The 17,781-nt window shown below is 42.8% G+C and overlaps 2 protein-coding genes across 2 annotated transcripts in view; both read right to left on the bottom strand.

The window, feature by feature from the left end:
• LOC102976114 (core-binding factor subunit beta) overlaps positions 1-14,398 on the bottom strand; it is a 245,217-nt gene extending 230,819 nt beyond the window's left edge. The window contains exon 1 of the mRNA XM_055078905.1: positions 14,395-14,398. The gene's annotated coding sequence lies outside the window, so the exon portion shown is untranslated. The remainder of the gene's footprint in view (positions 1-14,394) is intronic.
• Positions 14,318-17,781, bottom strand: part of CMTM2 (CKLF like MARVEL transmembrane domain containing 2) — a 19,099-nt gene continuing 15,635 nt past the window's right edge. Inside the window, exons 3-4 of the mRNA XM_024124844.1 lie at positions 15,039-15,140; positions 14,318-14,554 (exon numbers count right to left, since the gene is read on the bottom strand). Coding sequence (XP_023980612.1) covers positions 14,318-14,554; positions 15,039-15,140 — 339 coding nt within the window. The remainder of the gene's footprint in view (positions 14,555-15,038; positions 15,141-17,781) is intronic.

The following is a 17,781-nucleotide window of genomic DNA, read 5'->3' as shown; positions in this document are numbered from 1 at the left end:
GAGGAAGGCGCGCGCCGGCAGGAGGGCGCGGAGCCCGGGAAGGGCCGCGCTGGGCTGGGAGCGGCCGGCGGGCTCGCGGTCCGGGTCGGGCTCCGGGTCTGGGGGCCACATGGCGGCGGCGGCCGGGGCTCGGCCTCGCTCCTTCTTACTCTGCGCACAGGAGGGAAACGGAAACCCTGACTGTGCGGAAGGAGAACCGAGCCAGACTAGTTGGGCGCGGGGACTCGCCCCGCCCCGCCCGCGCTCCGCCCCGCCCCGCCCGCGCTCCGCCCCGCCCGCGCTCCGCCCCTCCTCCCTTCCTGCCCTCTCCTGCCCTCTCCTCCCCTCTTCGCCTTCCCTCTCCTCCTCCCCCTCGGACTTTGACTGTCGGGGCTGCTTAGGCCCTCGCTGGTCCGACTGGCAGTGATGCTGGCTTGGGGCTTCCTCAGACCCACCCCCGCATTCTCCCCTCACCCTTGTCCTGGCGGCTGGAGACCTTTTTATTGCCGCCCCCCGTCGGAGCTCCCACCCATCTCTCCTTGCCCAGAAGATTGTCTACATTCGCTGTCTCCCGTCTAGCTTCCTGCCCTAGCTTGCGTCGGGGATCCAGGAACCTAGGCCTTCAAACAGCGAGACCTCTGTCTTGTCTTCCTGCGGCTTTCACCCCACTGTCAGCTCCTTGCCCCACTCCCTCTCTCTTTCTCCCCTGGCCACCCCTCCCATCTTGGGCCAGCCCAGCCTCCTGTGACCTCTTTGTTGGCTGCCCCAGCCCTGGATTCAGCACCACCCCCATCTTCATCCCAGGAGGACTCCCAGATGGAGACCTCGGAGCCCCAGCCCTTATACAACACACACATGTCTCCAGGGCGTCTGGAGTTCAGTGTGACCAAGACCCAGCCCATGACATTCTCACTATGCCTGAGCCTCTTCCAAGGGCACTGCCATCTGCCCTTCCACCCCCAAGAGCCAGAGACCTGGGGATTGGCCTCGTTCTCCCTGACCCCACCCTCACTTTCATCCCCCATCTATCACCAAGGCCCACACATCTTCACCTCCTAAAGCTTTCTTAGATCTCTGTCCACATCTCATCACCACAGCCTCCATTAGATCTCAGACCACTGCTGTCTCCTTCCTGGACTGTTGTGAGGGTGTCTTTAGGAGGCCTCTCTGCTTCCTCTCTTGGCAGCCAGAGGGATGCTTAAATCATCAGTCACAGTCACCTCCATTCTCCTCACCTGGAAAAACCTTGGGAGCTTCCATCTTGCTCAGGGTCTGGGTATAGAGAGTGAAAACAGCCCCTTGCTACCCTTTCCTCTGTCTCTCCCACCTATAGAGCTTCTTATCTCCTCCATGCTCCCTCTTGCCACAGGGCCTTTGTACATGCTGATCCCTCTACCTGGAATGCTCTTTCTCCACCTTGTTATCTGATTAACTCCTCTTTTTCTTCTGTGATCATACTGCATTGTCACTTTCTCAGAGGAGACTTCCCCAACCTTTCCAGCTAGGTAAGAGACATTCATTCACTCATTTATTTATTCATTCTACAGCAGTGCTAGAAGCCCAGGATGCAGGGAAACCCCAGCTTTGTTTGCGGGGAGGCTGGGTGGGTAGACACTAAGCATGTCCAGAGAATCCTGAATAAGATGATTCCTGGTAATAGATGTCTGGCTGGTTCAGAGTGCAGCCAGGCAGCCTGTGTGGATGAAAGGACTGAGCTAAGGGCTGGGGGAGAAGACGAATCAGACAAGGGGTGGAGCCACATTGTGGAGGACCAGGCCTTGGTGTTTGGATTTTACTCCAAATTCCCTGGGAGGAGGCCCGGTGAAGATTAGAACAGAGGATGACCTGGTTCTGATCTGTGTTAATTAAAACATGCCTTAGAACTGTAACTCAATAAGAAGAAGAAAACAAGCCGATTTAAAGAATGGGCCAAAGATCTGAACAGACTATTCAACAAAGATATATGAACGTCCAAAAGCACGTGAAAAGATGTTCAATATCATTAGACATCTAAGAATGTGAATTAGAGCCACAATGAAATCATATTGTACTATACACCTATCAGAATGGCTTCGTAAAAGGGGATGCTGCTATTTAAGTGCTGGTGAGGACGTGGAGCAACCAGAACTCTCAGACAGTACTGACAGGGGTGGAAATTGTTACCACCCCTTTGGAAGACAGTTTGGCAGTTTCTTAAACAGTTAAACAGAGACCTACCATATGACCCAGACATTTTACTCCTAGGTATTTACCCAAGAGAAATGAAAGCACATGTCTCTACAAAGGCTGGTAGGCAGATGTTTATAGCGGCCCTATTTTTAATAGCTCCCCCTGGAAACCACCCACAGTCCATCAACAGGTAAAGGGATAAACTAACTGTGGGACACTTATACAGTGGAGTACTTCTCAGCAATAAAAAGAAATAAATCATTGACAAACGCAGCAACATAGATGCATTTTGCAGATACTATGTTGAATGAAGAAAGTCAGACTCGAAAGGATGATACTGTATGAGTCCACTTTTGTGAAATTCTAGTACAGGCGAAACTAAGCTGTGGTGACAGAAGTCAGATCAGTGGTTACCTGGGGGCAGGAGGAAGTTTTCTGGGGTGCTGGAAATGTTCTTTATTTTGACTGGGGTGATGGTTTTACAGGGACGTACGTTTGTCAAAACACATCAAACTGTGCACTTAAAATGGGCGCATAGTATTTCATGTAATTTATATCTCTTCTACTGAAAGGGTTCTGAGAAAAAAGAAAATACAGTGACTGACTAGAGTGGCTGAGAGGGCCTAGGAGAGGGCAAGCCAATCCGGGTGGGTACCCTTGTATGAGGTGACTGGATACCCGTGACGACTGTGCATTCCCTGGCAGGCTCTGCACTCCCCAAGGGCCTGTCATCATGGCCTGCCCCATCCCAGAACCCGTCACACAGGATGGCACCAAGAAATGTCTGCTGTGGAATGAAGCGGGGTGGCCCTTTTCCTTCTACATTCTTTGTGTAAGGAATATTTTCTGTTCTCCACTTATTTATTTATCTTATTCTTTGGGTTATAATTATGTACTATTGTGCTTAATTTTGTTGGTTAAGTAGTTCCATCTTTGGCCATTAGGACCTCCTTCAGGTGGGTGCCTCTGTACCTAACATGCCCCGTCTTTTTGTCTTTTTTCCGTTTTTTTTTTTTTTTTTTGGCCATGCGGCATGCGGATCTTAGTTCCCCGATGAGGGATCGAACCCTTGCCCTCCGCAGTGGAAGCGTGAAGTCCTAACCACTGGACTGCCAGCGAGTTCCCATACATTTCCTTATTTTCTGACACTGTAAGATGCTTCAGGTTCATCTTATATTCTCCCCATCCCAGCCCTAGGATCAGCTGTTCTTCCAAGAAGCTCCAGTGCTTTTTACTGGAGAATGGTGTTTAGCAACCAAGATCTCTCCAGACAGTTGTTTTTTAAATTAATTAATTAATTAATTAGGCTGCTCTGGGTGTTAGTTGCAGCACATGGGATCTTCATTGCAGCATGCAGGCTATTTTAGGTGCGGCATGCGGGATCTAGTTCTCTAGTTCCCTGAACTGGGGTGGAACCCGGGCCCCCTGCGTTGGGAGCGCGGAGTCTTAACCACTGGACCAGCAGGGAAGTCCCTTGGGGCAGGTTTTTAAAAAAATAATTAATTAATTAATTAGTTAATTTATTTATGGCTGAGTTGGGTCTTTGTTGCTGTGCGTGGGCTTTCTCTAGCTGCGGTGAGAGGGGGGCTGCTCTTCGTTGCAGTGCGCGGGCTTCTCATTGCGGTGGCTTCTCTTGTTGCAGAGCACGGGCTCTAGGTGCGCGGGCTTCAGTAGTGGCGCGTGGGCTTCAGGAGTTGTGGCTCACGGGCTCTAGAACGCAGTCTCAGTAGTTGTGGCGCACGGGCTTAGTTGCTCCATGGCATGTGAGATCTTCCCGGACCAGGGCTCGAACCCCTGTCCCCTGCGTTGGCAGGCGGATTCTTAATCACTGAGCCACGAGGGAAGCCTCCCTCTGGGCACTTTTAATTTGCATTTCTCTAGTTATGAGTGGATCAAACTTGGGTTTTTTGCATGTGTAAGAGCCATTTGCATTTCCTTTTCTGAGAACTGACTTGTCACATCCTTCACATATTTTTCTATTGTTGATTTTTAAAAATTGATATCTAAGAATACATATATTCAGGAAATTAATCTTGAAATGTGAGTTATGAATATTTTTTTCTGGTTTGTCATTTGTCTTTTGCTTTGCTTTTTTGCCATACAGATTTTTCTTTTAGAACCTGCTGTTTTTCTCCTTGAAAATATAAATGTAGTGAATGACAGTAGCAGGGTCTCTGATGCTCCCCATTCTTAGATGTAGTGGGATGTGCCTTTCTCGGTCATGGTGTTTTTGCTCTTTTGATAAACCCCTGGATTCACTTTATTAGTATTTTATTTGGGATTTTGGCCTTGATTTTCATAAATAGAATTGACCTCTAGCTTTTATTTCATTTTATTTTTTGTGTTATTCTTTATTGTTTCCGAATGAAGGCATTTAAAGCTATAAATTTTTCTCTGGGGATCACTTCATACACATCCCCAAAATATTGCTCTAGTTTGTATCCATTTCTAATTAGCTGGTTGTTTCAGTTTCAAGTTCCTCTTTAATCCAATAATTATTTTATTAAAAATATTTATTTATTTATTTGGTTGCACCTGGTCTTAGTTGCGGCAGGCGGGCTCCTTAGTTGCGGCATGCGAACTCTTAGTTGTGGCATGCGAACTCTTAGTTGTGGCATGCAATCTCTTAGTTGCGGCATGCATGTGAGATCTAGTTCCCTGACCAGGGATCAAACCTGGGCCCCCTGCATTGAGAATGCAGAGTCTTATCCACTGCGCCACCAGGGAAGTCCCCCAAGAATAATTTTAAAAAGGTATTTTTACATTTTTAATTAGATAAATTTTGGACTGTACATTGTGGTTAGTTTCTAATTTTATGTATTTTATTCAGAGAATAGTTCTATATGTTCTGCTTTTTGGAATTTGTTAAGATTTGTGTCCTAATAAACAGAGAGTCAACTTTTGTAAATGTTCCATGTGTGTTTTAAAAGACTGAATATTTTCTCTTATTTGTTGGGTACAAAATTTATCTATGTATCCATTATATATCTTATTAAGTATATAATTTTAACCTTCTGTATACTTATCCTTTTTTACTTGATATATTTGACTTATTAAAACAGGTATATTGAAGTTACTCACTAAGGTTTTATTTTTATTTATTTATTTTTGGCTGTGTTGGGTCTTCATTGCTGCGCACAGGCTTTCTGTAGTTGTGGCGAGAGGGGGTTACTCTTTGTTGTGGTGCGCGGGCTTCTCATTGCAGTGGCTTCTCTTGTTGCAGAGCACGGGCTCTAGGTGTGTGGGCTTCAGTAGTTGTAGTGCCTGGGCTTAGTTGCTCCATGGCATGTGGGATCTTCTCAGACCAGGGCTCAAACCCGTGTCCCCTGTATTGAAAGGCAGATTCTTAACCACTGCACCACCAGGGAAGCCCTCACTAAGGTTCTAGGTTTCTTACTCTGTCTTTGCATTTCTAATAGTTTTTGAGCTTTTTTTTTTTTAAGATATGATGTTAGATGAACAAATGTTAACATAATTTTGTTCAGTGGAGTATAACAATTAAGAGCATAAGCACTGGTTCTACCACTTTCTTAACTTCTCTGTTCTCAGTTTCTCCATCTGCAAGATGAGGAGAATAATATTACCTAAGTCATATGACTACTGTAGGGATGAAATGTGTTAATGTATCTTAGAACAGTGCCTAGCATATAGTCATTTTTATTAGATATTATCTTAATAAAACATCTTTTTCCTAGTGAATGCCTTTAGCTTTGAATTCTGTTTCATTTAATATTAAGTTCACCACCCCTACTTTCTTTTTGTTAGCATTTATCTGGCATTCTTGTTTTTTAAAAAAATATTTATTTATTTATTTGGCTGCACCGGGTCTTAGTTGCGGCACATGGGATCTTTAGTTGCGGCATGCAAACTCTTAGTTGTGGCATGTGGGATCTAGCTCCCTGACCAGGAATCGAACCGGGGCCCCCTGCGTTGGGAGCATGGAGTCTTAGCTGCTGGACCACCAGGGAAGTTCCTGGCATTCTTGTTTATACATTTCTCATATAAGTATTTGATGCAATAAATCTCTAAGTACTACTTTAGTTTCATCTCACAAATTTTAATATGTTGTGTTTTCATTTTTGCTTACTTCAAAATATTTTCTAATTTCTCTTGAGGCTTTATCTTTGACCCACAGATTATTTGGCAGTGTGTTGTTTAATTTCTAAACATTTGGAGGTTTCTTCCTTATCTTTATGTTATTAATTTCAAGTTTAATTCTGTTATGGTCAGAGAACATACTTTGCATGATTTCAGTTCTTTTAAATGTATTGAGATTTGTTTTGTGATTCAGGATATAGTCCATCTTGGTGAATTCTCTATGTATGCTTGAAAAGAAAGTATATTTGTTGAGTGAAATGTTCTGTAAATGTCAATTAGATCCAATTGATTGGTGGTGGTGTTTAGTTCTTCTGTATCCTTGATGATTTTCTCTGTACCTGTTCTATCAATTATTGAGAGAAGAGTTTACATCTTCAACAATAACTGTGGATTTGTCCATTTTTCTTTTGAGTTCAATCAGTTTTTGCTTTCTACATTTTGAGGCTCTGTTGTTAGGAACATTTAGTATTGTTATATCTTCTTCATAAAGCAAATTGACCCTTTCATTGTTATGTAGTGTCTCTTTTATCCCTGGTGATTTTCTTTGCTTTATACTTTGTCTGATATTAATATTGCCATTCCAGTTTTCTTTTGATTGGTGTTTGCATGGAATATCTTTTCCCATCATTTTATTTTTAATCTAACTATAGCACTATATTTAAAGTGGGTTTCCTGCAGATGGCATATAGTTGGGTCTTTTTTAAAAATTTTTTTATCCATTTGGCAATTTATCTATTTTGACTGGTGTATTTAGACCATTTATATTTAATGTAATTATTTGTATATTTGGATTTAGATCTACAATTTGTTGTCTGTTTGTTCCTTCTTTTTGCTCTCATTTCTCATCTTCTGCCTCATTTTGGATTATTTGAATATTTTTTAGTATTCCATTATAACTTACCTACTGAGGTTTTTTTTACTCTATCTCTTTGTCCAGTTTTTTTAGTGTTTTCTATAGGAATTGCAAATACATGTTTAACTTTTCACAGTCTACAAAGAATTAATTTTTTACCACTTCAAATACAGTGTAGAAACCTGACCACCATATTTGTTCTTTTGTCCTCCCCTCTTTATGCTATAGTTGTCATACATATTACATCTACATATTACATCTACATACATTGGAAATCCCATCAGATAATGTTATGATTTTTGCTTTCAAAAATCATTTTAAAGAACTCAAGGAGAAGGATATTCTGTTTACCCAGATATTTACTATTTCTGTTGCTCATCCTTCATCTTTGAAATTCCATATTTTCCTCTGGTATCATTTCCCTTCTGTCCGAAGAACTTCCTTTGGCAGTTCTTTCAGAGTAAAACGGCTGGAAATGCTTTCTCTTAGTTTTACTCTTTTCGAGAATGTCTTTATTTTGCCTTCCTTGATGAAAAGTAATTTCACTGGATATAGAATTCTGGATTGACAGTTAATTTCTTTCAGCACTTGAAAAATGTGCCACTTCCTTCTGTGTTCCACAGTCTGTGATAAGAAATCCTCAGTTATTCAAATTGCTGTTTCTCTATAAGTAATGCATCATTTTCCTCTGGCTGCTTTCAAGAGTTTTTTCTTCATTTTTAGCTTTTAGAAATTTGATTATGATGTATCTGGGCATGGATTTTTTGAATTTATTCTATTTGGAATTTACTGAACTTGAAACTGTCAATTTATGTCTTTTGCCAGTTTGGGGAAGTTGTCAGCCATCATTTTTTCAAATTTTTTCCCCACACTCTTTCTCCTATAAGTATCTATTTATACAAATGTTAGACCTTTTGGAATTATCTCTAAAGTCGCCGAGACTCTGTTCATTTTGTCTTGATCTTTTTACTCCCTTTTGTTGAGATTGGATAATTTCTATTGATCTTTCAAGTTCACTAACTCTATTCTGTCATCTCCATTCTGCCATTAAGCCCATCCAGTGAGTTTTGTATTTTGGTTACTGTTATCAGTTTTTAAATTCCCACTTGATTCTTTTTTTTTTTTTTTTTTTTTTTTTTTTGTGGTATGCGGGCCTCCCTCTGCTGCGGCCTCTCCCGTTGCGGAGCACAGGCTCCGGACGCGCAGGCCCAGCGGCCATGGCTCACGGGCCCAGCCGCTCTGCGGCATGTGGGATCCTCCCAGACCGGGGCGCGAACCCGGTTCCCCTGCATCGGCAGGCGGACGCGCAACCACTGCGCCACCAGGGAAGCCCCCACTTGATTCTTTTTTTAAAAATTATCTTCTATTTCTCCTCTAAGACTTTCTATCTTTCCATTTATTTCATGTATTCTTAGAGCATGGTTATAATGTTCTCTTTCAAATCTGTTTAATTATCCTAACATTTGTGTTATTCTTGGGATTACTTTCTGTTGTCTGTCTTTTCCTTCATGAGACATTGTCTGGTTCTTCATACATCAGGTATGTGAATGTAACAAATGCCACTGAATTGTTCACTTTAGAATGGTTAGTTTTATATTATGTAAATTTTACCTCAATAAAATGTTTAATTATCCCTTTTTAAAAAGTAACAAAGTACCGATGCACACTATGCCTTGACAAAAGTTGAAAACATGCTAAGTGAAAGAAGCCAGACACAAAAGTCCACATATTGTATGACTCCATTTACATGAAATACCCAAAGTAGTCAAATCCATAGACACAGAAAGGAAGTTACTGGTTGCCAGGTGCTGGGGAGAGGAGGGAATGGGGAGTGATTTCTTAGTGGGTACAGGGCTTCTTTTTGGAGTGATGAAAACGTTCTGGAACTAGATGGGTGGTGATGGTTGCAGAACATTGTGAATGTACTAGATGTCACTAATGGTATATTTTATGTGTATTTTACCATAAATTTCAAGTTGATACGTCTGATATTTTACCATACATTTCAAGTTGAATTGAGGTGCAGTTCTTTTTTCATTTTCTTCTTTTGCTTTTTTATAGCCAAATAAAGGATTTGACAAAGGGAATTCCCCTTACAGTTTAAAAAAGCAAAACAAAAACCCCAAAAAACCACACCTTTTTTGTTGTATTATGCCTTTCATTTTTATTTATTTTTTTTAGCAAGTATTTGTCAGTGGTAATCTTGGAGTCATTACCGGTTGTGGGGGCAGGGGCGGGGAAGTCTTTTATTTGCTTTTCCACTTAATTGCTAGTTCCCTCCAAACTTTGAAGCTACTGCTTCACTGTTTTCTAATATCCAGGGTGGCCTTTGATGTTTGGTATTGTTCTCTTGTCAGTAACATCTTTTTGCTGTTTCTCTCTCTCTGAAAACTTTTAGGATTTTCTCTTTTTCTTTAGAGTTCCCGTATTTCACCAAGAAATGTGGACGTGAGGATCCTTTTCCAGTAAACTTTCTCACCACTAGGTGTCCCCTTTACATGAGAAGATTTTACCTTTTCTATAGCTGAATGTTTTCCAGTTGTTTCTTTGGTTATTTTCTTCCCTCCCTTTTTTTCTGTTCTCGCATTCTGGGATCCCTTTGAGATGGTTGTTGAACCTCTTGGATTTATCCTCCTTGTCTCTCTTAAGTTCTTCTAAAATAATCTCCTTGCCTTTTTTGCTTTACCTTCTGGGAGCTTTCCTGGACTTTATCTTCCAGAGCACTGATTTTCTACTGTATTCAAACTGTCTGTTAAATTTTAAAATCTTTGTCATGTTCCCCCCACCACTCCCTCCAAAAACTATTGTTAGCTTATTGCCCTTTTTTTACAGTCTTTCTTGTTTTAAGGACACAGCATCCATCTTTATTCTGAATGTACTAGTTAGGATTTTTCAGAATCTGCATTTCTACTAGATCCATAGGTGATATGCCCACTCGCTGGCTGTTCCTGGCAGATACTCACCTGGTGTAGTTTTGCTGTGAAGGGGCATCTTCCTGCAGTCTCCGGTGACCATGTTGCTGATGGGGAGTCCCCTTCTCAGCAGGACAAGTGGCTACCAGCACATCACGACTTCTCTGATTGGGTGTGGAGAAACTTCCTGCTTCAGAGAGGCACTCCCAGGGATCGAGAGGAGTGGCTACACAAAGGAGTTTAGCAAGGTCCACCCTTTTCCACTGGATTCTGAGCACAGTCATATTTAGCTTTTGCTTTTTGATAAAATTTACCTATGATGAAACACACATATCTTAAGTATACAGCTGGATGTTTTGACAAATGTATACACCTTTGTAACCAGTTCCCCCAATTAAGATATAAAACTTTCTCATACTCCCATAAGCTCCTTCCTGCCCATTCTCCACCTCCTGAGGCAACTACTGTTTCCATTTCTTTCACAATATTTTTCCTTGTTCTTTTTTTTTTCTTGATGTATAGTTGACTTACAATATTATATTCATTTCAGGTGTAGGATATAGTGACTTAATATTTTTATAGATTATACTCCATTTAAAATTATTATAAAATATTGGCTATATTCCCCGTGCTATAAAATATATGCTTGTAGCTTATTTATTTTATAAACTTAAATCCCCTACCTCTATCTTGCCCTTTGCCACTTCCCACACCCCACTGGTAACCACTAGTTTGTTTTCTATATTGTGAGTCTGTTTCTGTCTTGTTATATTCATTCATTTGTTTTATTTTTTAGATTCCACAGATAAGTGATAACATACAGTGTTTGTCTTTCTCTGTCTGACTTATTTTACTAAGCACAGTATCCTCCAGGTCTACCATGTTGTTGCAAATGGCAAAATTTCATTCTTTTTTATGGCTGAGTAATATTCCATTGTATGTATGTATGTATGTGTGTGTATGTATGTATGTGTGTGTGTACATAAATGTCTATTTTAGGTCTTTTGCCCAGTTTTCAATCAGGTTGTTTTTTTTGATATGAGTTGTATGAGCTGTTTATATATTTCAGATATTAACTCCTTATCGGTCATATCATTTGCAAATATTTTCTCCCATTCAGTATGTTGTCCTTTCATTTTGTTGATGGTTTTCTCTGCTGTGCAAAAGCTTTTAAGTTTAATTACTTATTTGTTTTTGCTTTCGTTTCCTTTGCCTTAGGAGACAGATCCAAAAAAAAAATGTTGCTATGATTTATGTCATAGTGTTCTGCATGTGTTTTCTTCTAGTTTTATGGTTTCCAGTCTTACATTTAGGTTTTTAATCTATTTTGAGTTTATTTTTGTATGTGGTATGAGAAAATGTTCTAATTTCAATTCTGAATGATAATCTTGATGGGTAGAGTATCCTAGATTGTAGGTTTTCCCCTTTCAGCTCTTTAAATATATTATGCCACTTCCCTTCTGGCCTGCACAGTTTCTACAGAAGAATCAGCTGATAGCCTTATGGGGGGTTCCCTTGTGTGTGATTCTTTGTTTTTCTCTTGCTGCCTTCAGAGTTTTCTCTTTAACTTTTGACATTTTAATTGTGATATATCTTGGTGTGGGTCTCTTTGGGATCATCTTGTTTGGAAATCTCTGTGATTTCTGTACTGGATATCTTTTTCTTCAGGTTTGGGAAGTTTTCAGCCATAATTTCATCAAAAATTTTTTTTACCATTTTCCCTCTCTCTTTTCCTCCTGTGAATGTTAGTTAGTACGCTTGATCTTGTCCCAGAGTTCCCTTAAACTATTCTCATCTTTAAAAAATTTTCTTTTTGGTGTTCTGACTGATTTCCATTTTTCTACCTTCCAGATGACTTATGTGTTCTTCTGTGTCACCTAGTCTGATGTTAATTCCTTCTAGTGTGTTTTTCATTTCAGTTATTTTATTCTTCAGCTCTGACTGGTTCTTTTTTTTATATATATACTTATTTATTTGTTTGTTTGTTTTGGCTGTGTCGGGTCTTAGTTGCAGCATGAGGGATCTTCATTGAGGCATGAGGGATCTTTTGCTGCGGTGAGCCGTCTGTTTGTTGCAGTGCTCAGGCTTCTCTCTAGTTGTGGTGTGCGGGTTTTCTCTCTCCGGTTGTGGTACGTGGGCTCCAGGGCACGTGGGCTCTGTAGTCTGCAGCACGCCGGCTCTCTCATTGAGGTGTGCAAGTCAGTAGTTGTGGCGCACGGGCTTAGTTGCCCCGTGGCATGTGGGATCTTAGTTACCCGACCAGGGATCAAACCCGTGTCCCCTGCATTGGAAGGCGGATTCTCTCCTACTGGACCACCAGAGAACTCCCTGACTGGTTCTGTTTTATATTTTCTAGTTCCTTGTTAAAATTCTCACTGTGTTCATCTGTTCTTTTCCCTGATTCAGTTAGCATTCTTGTTACAAATGCTTTGAACTCTTTAACTGGTAAATTATCCCTGTTTCATTAGTTGTTTTTTTCAGTTTAAAAATGTTTTTTGGAGTATAGTTGATTTACAATGTTGTGTTAGTTTCAGGTGTACAGCAAAGTGAATCAGTTATACATATATCCATTTTTTTTTTAGATTCTTTTCCCATATAGGCCATTAAAGAGTATTGAGTAGAGTTTCCCATACAGCAGTGCTATACAGCAGGCTTTTCTTTTCTTTTCTTTTCTTTTCTTATTCTTTCATTTGAAACAAATTCCTCTGTCTCTCATTTTGCTTAACTTTCTCTCTATGAAATTAGGTGAAACAGTTACCTATTCTGGTCTTGAAGGGGTGTCCTTGTGTGGGAGCATCCCTATGCAGACTACGTGTGCCCAGTGGCTTTGGTGGGAAAGCGGGATTTGAAATGAGCATGGGTCACGTCTTTCCCCAGGGTGTGCTGGCAGCTGTCACACACAGCTGGAGATGGGGCTGGGAGGTCGGAGGTGGGGCTGGAGATGAAGGGGCTAGAGCCAGAGCCTGGTGTGAGCCGGTGCTTCTCCTCTGCTCAGTGGCTGACACTGCCCTATATGGGGTTGGGGAGGGTCCCAAGGTACTAGAGCAGAAGCCCTGAAGTTCAGGTTCCCTCTAAGTGCACACTCTCCTCCATCCCAGTATTGACACCTTCACCCCAGAGGGGAGGAGTGCTGAAGCAAGAGAGGCTGGAGCAGGTGCTCGTCGTGGACTGGGGCACACGCAGGAGCAGTTGTGGGAAACTGGCTAGAGCTCTGGGCAATTTCAATCTGCTTCCTCTGTCTTGCTCTCCGGAGTCAGGAAGCATATGTATGCTCTTCAAGAGGCGAGTCTAGGTTTCTTACACCCTTCCTGTTAGTCTCAGTAGTTTTCAAACCAGCTAAGGAGACTCCTGGTGTCGGAGCCCAGGGGTGGGGTGTTCCCATATGTGGTTTGAACTGCTCACTCCCCAGGGAGGATCTCTGAGCCTGTGTAATCCCCCTCCTCTTCTGTGTCCCCTCCCAGGGGTATAGGTCCCAACCTGATCGCTTCTCTTCCCTTCTACCCAACTCTGTATGGATCTATCTTTACAGCTTTGGTTGTGTAAGAGTATTTTTGCCAGTGTCCAACTTGTTTTCAGTGAGAATTGCTCCACCTGTAGATGTAGGTTTGATGTATTCCTAGGGGGAGGCGAGCTCAGCGTCCTCCTCCTCTGCCATCTTCATCTCCTTCCAGGCACTTGTGCTTTAGTTATGTTTTCAAGTACTAAAAAATCAGGTTCTTTTTATGTTGACCTTGAAAATCTTATTTTTTGCTTGGTCCGGATTTCCTGACATTTTGACACCAGGAGAGCAAGACCACCTCCAGAGGTTTCTGACTGTTTTGTGCCAATGCCTCTTGCTTTCTATTTCCTCTCTGTGCAGAGACCCTGGAGAGTGATATGTCTGTTTTTCCCTGTTCTTGAAATGTATAGAAATGTAACATGAAAATGTCAATGTGAACAAAATGCAGCCTTTTCTTTTCCAGTCTCTCGTTTTCCTGTGGCCCCTTTGGCTGGTCGGTGTTGACAGCTGCTATCACCCACGCCTCTGGTCCCCCAAACCCTCCGTGCCCTGCGAGCACCTCCAGAGGCCCCGCTCCAGCCTCGCACTCTGCACCAAAACCTTCGGCTACTCTTGTTGAATGAACAAAATAACGTTTACGTCAACTTTAAGCTTTTAAAATCCATTTAAGGAGAAATTTCTTTTCCAAGCAAAGGTAGAGTTGTTGAAATGGAAAAGAAGACCATTCTAGAGAAAGGACAAGTTAGACAGTGGAAACATGTTTTGCGGTAAGATACACGGCCACTTCCGACCCCGGGCGCCTCGGCCTCACTTCTTGCCGCCCTTGGCAGGCGGCGGCGGCGGTGGCGGTGGCGGTGGCGGTGGCGGTGCCGCTGCCCTCCCCTTGCCTGCTTCCCCTGGTTTTTCTCCTTCCTTTGGCTTTTCGACCTCTTTACCCTTTCTTGGAGGAATCAGCACATGCCTTTTGACCTTCTTGCCTCTGAAGTGTTTCTTTTGAAGACAAACATCAATTAAAGCAAAAAGTGCAGCCACACCGATAAGGATCTGGGAAACAAAAGAATCCTCGTTACTTGTGCTTTTCCTTCCAAAGCTGTCACAGTTCCTTCCCGGCTTGTGATTGTCCGTAGGTGCTGTTTAACCCCTTCCCTTGACCCCTCAAACGGCCGGACCCCAGAGAGACTTTGGGTTTGCCCTTCCCCCGGCCTCAGCTCCCCGATTCTGATCCCCATCCCTGCAGCCGGTCACCTCACCACATTTTCTTTCTCTCTTTGGACCCCGCATGGGCGGGGCCCTTCGCTCTGGGGCCGGCAGGCAAGCTTCTAGGGGGAAGCTCTTAGCTGGGTGGGCTCCCTGGACATCACCTTCCTTTCAATGGCTTCTCCCCCGGAAACGTTGACTCACTTTACCTTTAAACTTTGCTTGGATCCCAAGATTTTGTGAAAAGAGACCCTTTTCCTTAGGGGGAAATAACCATTCTCTAAAGGAGGTGATTTCTGAACAAATAAACAGCCCAACATGAAAGACTCACCACACCATAAATGTAGTGCATTGGCATGGTTTGCCGACTTTTCACGGCAAAGACGGCGGCCCCCACGAGGAAAGTACAGGAGAACAGGTCGTTGAGAAGGTCCTGAAAGCATGGGAGAGATGAGTCGGCCTTAGAGCCGAGGCCCCGTCAACACCAGACCTGGCCTAGCTTCCTCCAAAGGGAATGGTTTTCAAACTTCTGCCTGATTTAAAAAATATATATAGGAAGATGCATATTTACTGGGGTAGGTGGACATACCTGTGGCCTACCAGCTGGACTCTTTGAGTTGAGACACAAAATCCAGGATGCTTAACTGCTTTTACGGGCTGCCTCGGCTACCATCCCGTCTGTGAAATCACACATTTGGTGGCTATGTTTTCCCCCCTTCCAGTGCCCACTTAAATAAACGCACGACTCTCCAACTAATTGATGTTCCGCTTGGGTACCACCTCACAACATCTTTCTACTCTGAAGGCCAGCTCCTCTTTCTGAATCCAGGGTGGGCTGTGTTGCTGGCAGGAGGTTCTGTTGGACTCTGGTCCTTCATTGGGAGCCTGGCAGCTGCCTCTTCCCCCGCTGCTCACCCCTTCCCCCACCTTACTTCTTAGACACCGACCCCCCCTCCCCCCCACCCCGCCTTTGCAAGGCCACATCACTTCCTCCAACATCCACCCTCCTTCCCGTCCCTTGCGGCCACAGTCCTGCCCTTGCTCCATATTTGTTTCCCTTACCCTATACTGACAAGGTCCAGATGTTCCCAGACTGGGCAAACGGGCTGCCTCCCATGCTGCCTTCCCCTCAAGTACCACCCACTGTCACTCCCTGGCACAGCCAAACTTAACTCAAAGTTGGCCAAACCAGGGCCACAGCAAGCCGGCTTCCTCCCTCATCACTCCTGGGGGGATGCTGGCCCAGAGCTTGCGCATCCTCTTAATCCCATGGGCAGCAGCTGACCCTGCAGTGCTGGGTGATGCCCATCTTTCCCCTTGATTTCTCTGATGCCATTTTCTGGGGGTTGTACTTCCCTGGCCACTTTGTCTCAGGCCTTTTCTTTTCCTCTTCGTTTTGGATTTTAATACACTTCAAACATACGGAAAATAATAGAACATCCCATCCCCACTCCCACCTCCACCCGCTGTGACCCACTGAGATTAAACAGATGTTAATGTCTTGCAATATTTGCCTCAGGGCTCTCAAAACAAAAACAAAAACAAAAACAAAACAACTTTGTGGAATGAGCTACAGTCTCACCATTCCATCCCTTTCCCTGCCTCCTGCATGTGTTCCAAGTCTATGGGTAGTTTTCCCAAGTGCATAGTAGTATTTTCCTCCATATTATATATTCATAAACAATATATACTATTTTGTGTTTCAAAAATTTAAATAAAAAGATGTATCTTATAGCACGTGCTTTTTAAACTTTTTAAACTTAAAATAAACCTTTTTTGAGATTTACCCATTTTGAGAAATATGTGAGATTGAGATTAATGAGATTGAATTCATTAATTTTAGCTGATGTATGAATAAACCAAACTGGAGACATTAGGGTGTTTCTCCCTTTTAGGAAATTATTATTGCCAACTGTGCCTGCAGTGAACACTCTTGTCTGTGCCTCCCATGCACATCTTTTCCTTGTTGATGTACTGCCAGGTTTCTCTCTAAAGGGCTTGTGCCAGTGTCCACTCATGCCCGCAAATGTATAGGGGCTCCTGTTTCCCATGTCCTTGCCAAAGCCCAGGATTACCACGCTCATTTATTTTTGCCCATCTGGTGAGCCGAAATGGTACCTCATTGTTGTTTTAATTTTCTGATCGCTGGTTAATAATGAAGCATTTTTAGAAACATGTTTTAGGCAGTTGGGTTTCCTGTCTACTCATATCCCTTACCCCATTTTTCTATTGGCTTGTTTTAAAAATTTTGTTTATGATGTCTTCTGTTGTAAAGTTTTAATTTTAATGGTATGCATAGTTTCTCTCTCTCTCTCTTTCTCATGGTCCCAAGAACATTTATTAAATACTCCATTCAGCTGTGTTATGCCACCTCTGTCATATGCCAAGTTACCATATGTATGTAGGTCTATTTCTGGGTTCTCTTTTTTATTCCTATATTAGTCTGCTCAGGCTGCCATAACAAAATACCACAGACTGGGTGGCTTAAACAACAGACATTTATTTTCCCACAGTTCTGGAAGCCAGAAGTCCATGTTCAAGGTGCCAGCAAATTCAGTTTCTGGTGAGGACTCTCTTCCTGGTTTGCCTGGCTGCCTTCTCACCATTTTCTCATATGGCCTTTCCTTGGAGAGGAGGTGGAGGGAGGGATAGGGGAGAGGAAGTGGGAGGGAGGTCTCTGTTGTCTTTTTTTATAGGGACATTAATCCTATCAGACCCTTAGGATCTCATTTAATCTTAATTACCACTCTGGAGGCCCCATATGCAAGTATAGCCACACTGGGGATTAGGATTTCAGCATATGAATTTTGGGGGTACACAAACATTCAGTCCATTACAATTCCATTAGTCTTTGTCAACCCCTGAGCTACTACCAAAGCTTTATAGTAATTCCAATATCTCGTTGGGTGAGTCCATCCTTATAATTCTTTTCATTCTTCCATAAGAATTTTATTTATTTATTTATTTTAAAAATACATTTATTTATTTATTTTTAGCTGTGTTGGGTCTTCGTTTCTGTGCGAGGGCTTTCATAGTTGCGGCGAGCGGGGGCCACTCTTCATTGCGGTGCGCGG

This window comes from Physeter macrocephalus, chromosome 17 (genome assembly GCF_002837175.3).
Source record: "Physeter macrocephalus isolate SW-GA chromosome 17, ASM283717v5, whole genome shotgun sequence".
In the NCBI taxonomy this organism is placed as follows: domain Eukaryota; kingdom Metazoa; phylum Chordata; class Mammalia; order Artiodactyla; family Physeteridae; genus Physeter; species Physeter macrocephalus.
This window is presented reverse-complemented; position numbering and strand designations above follow the sequence as displayed.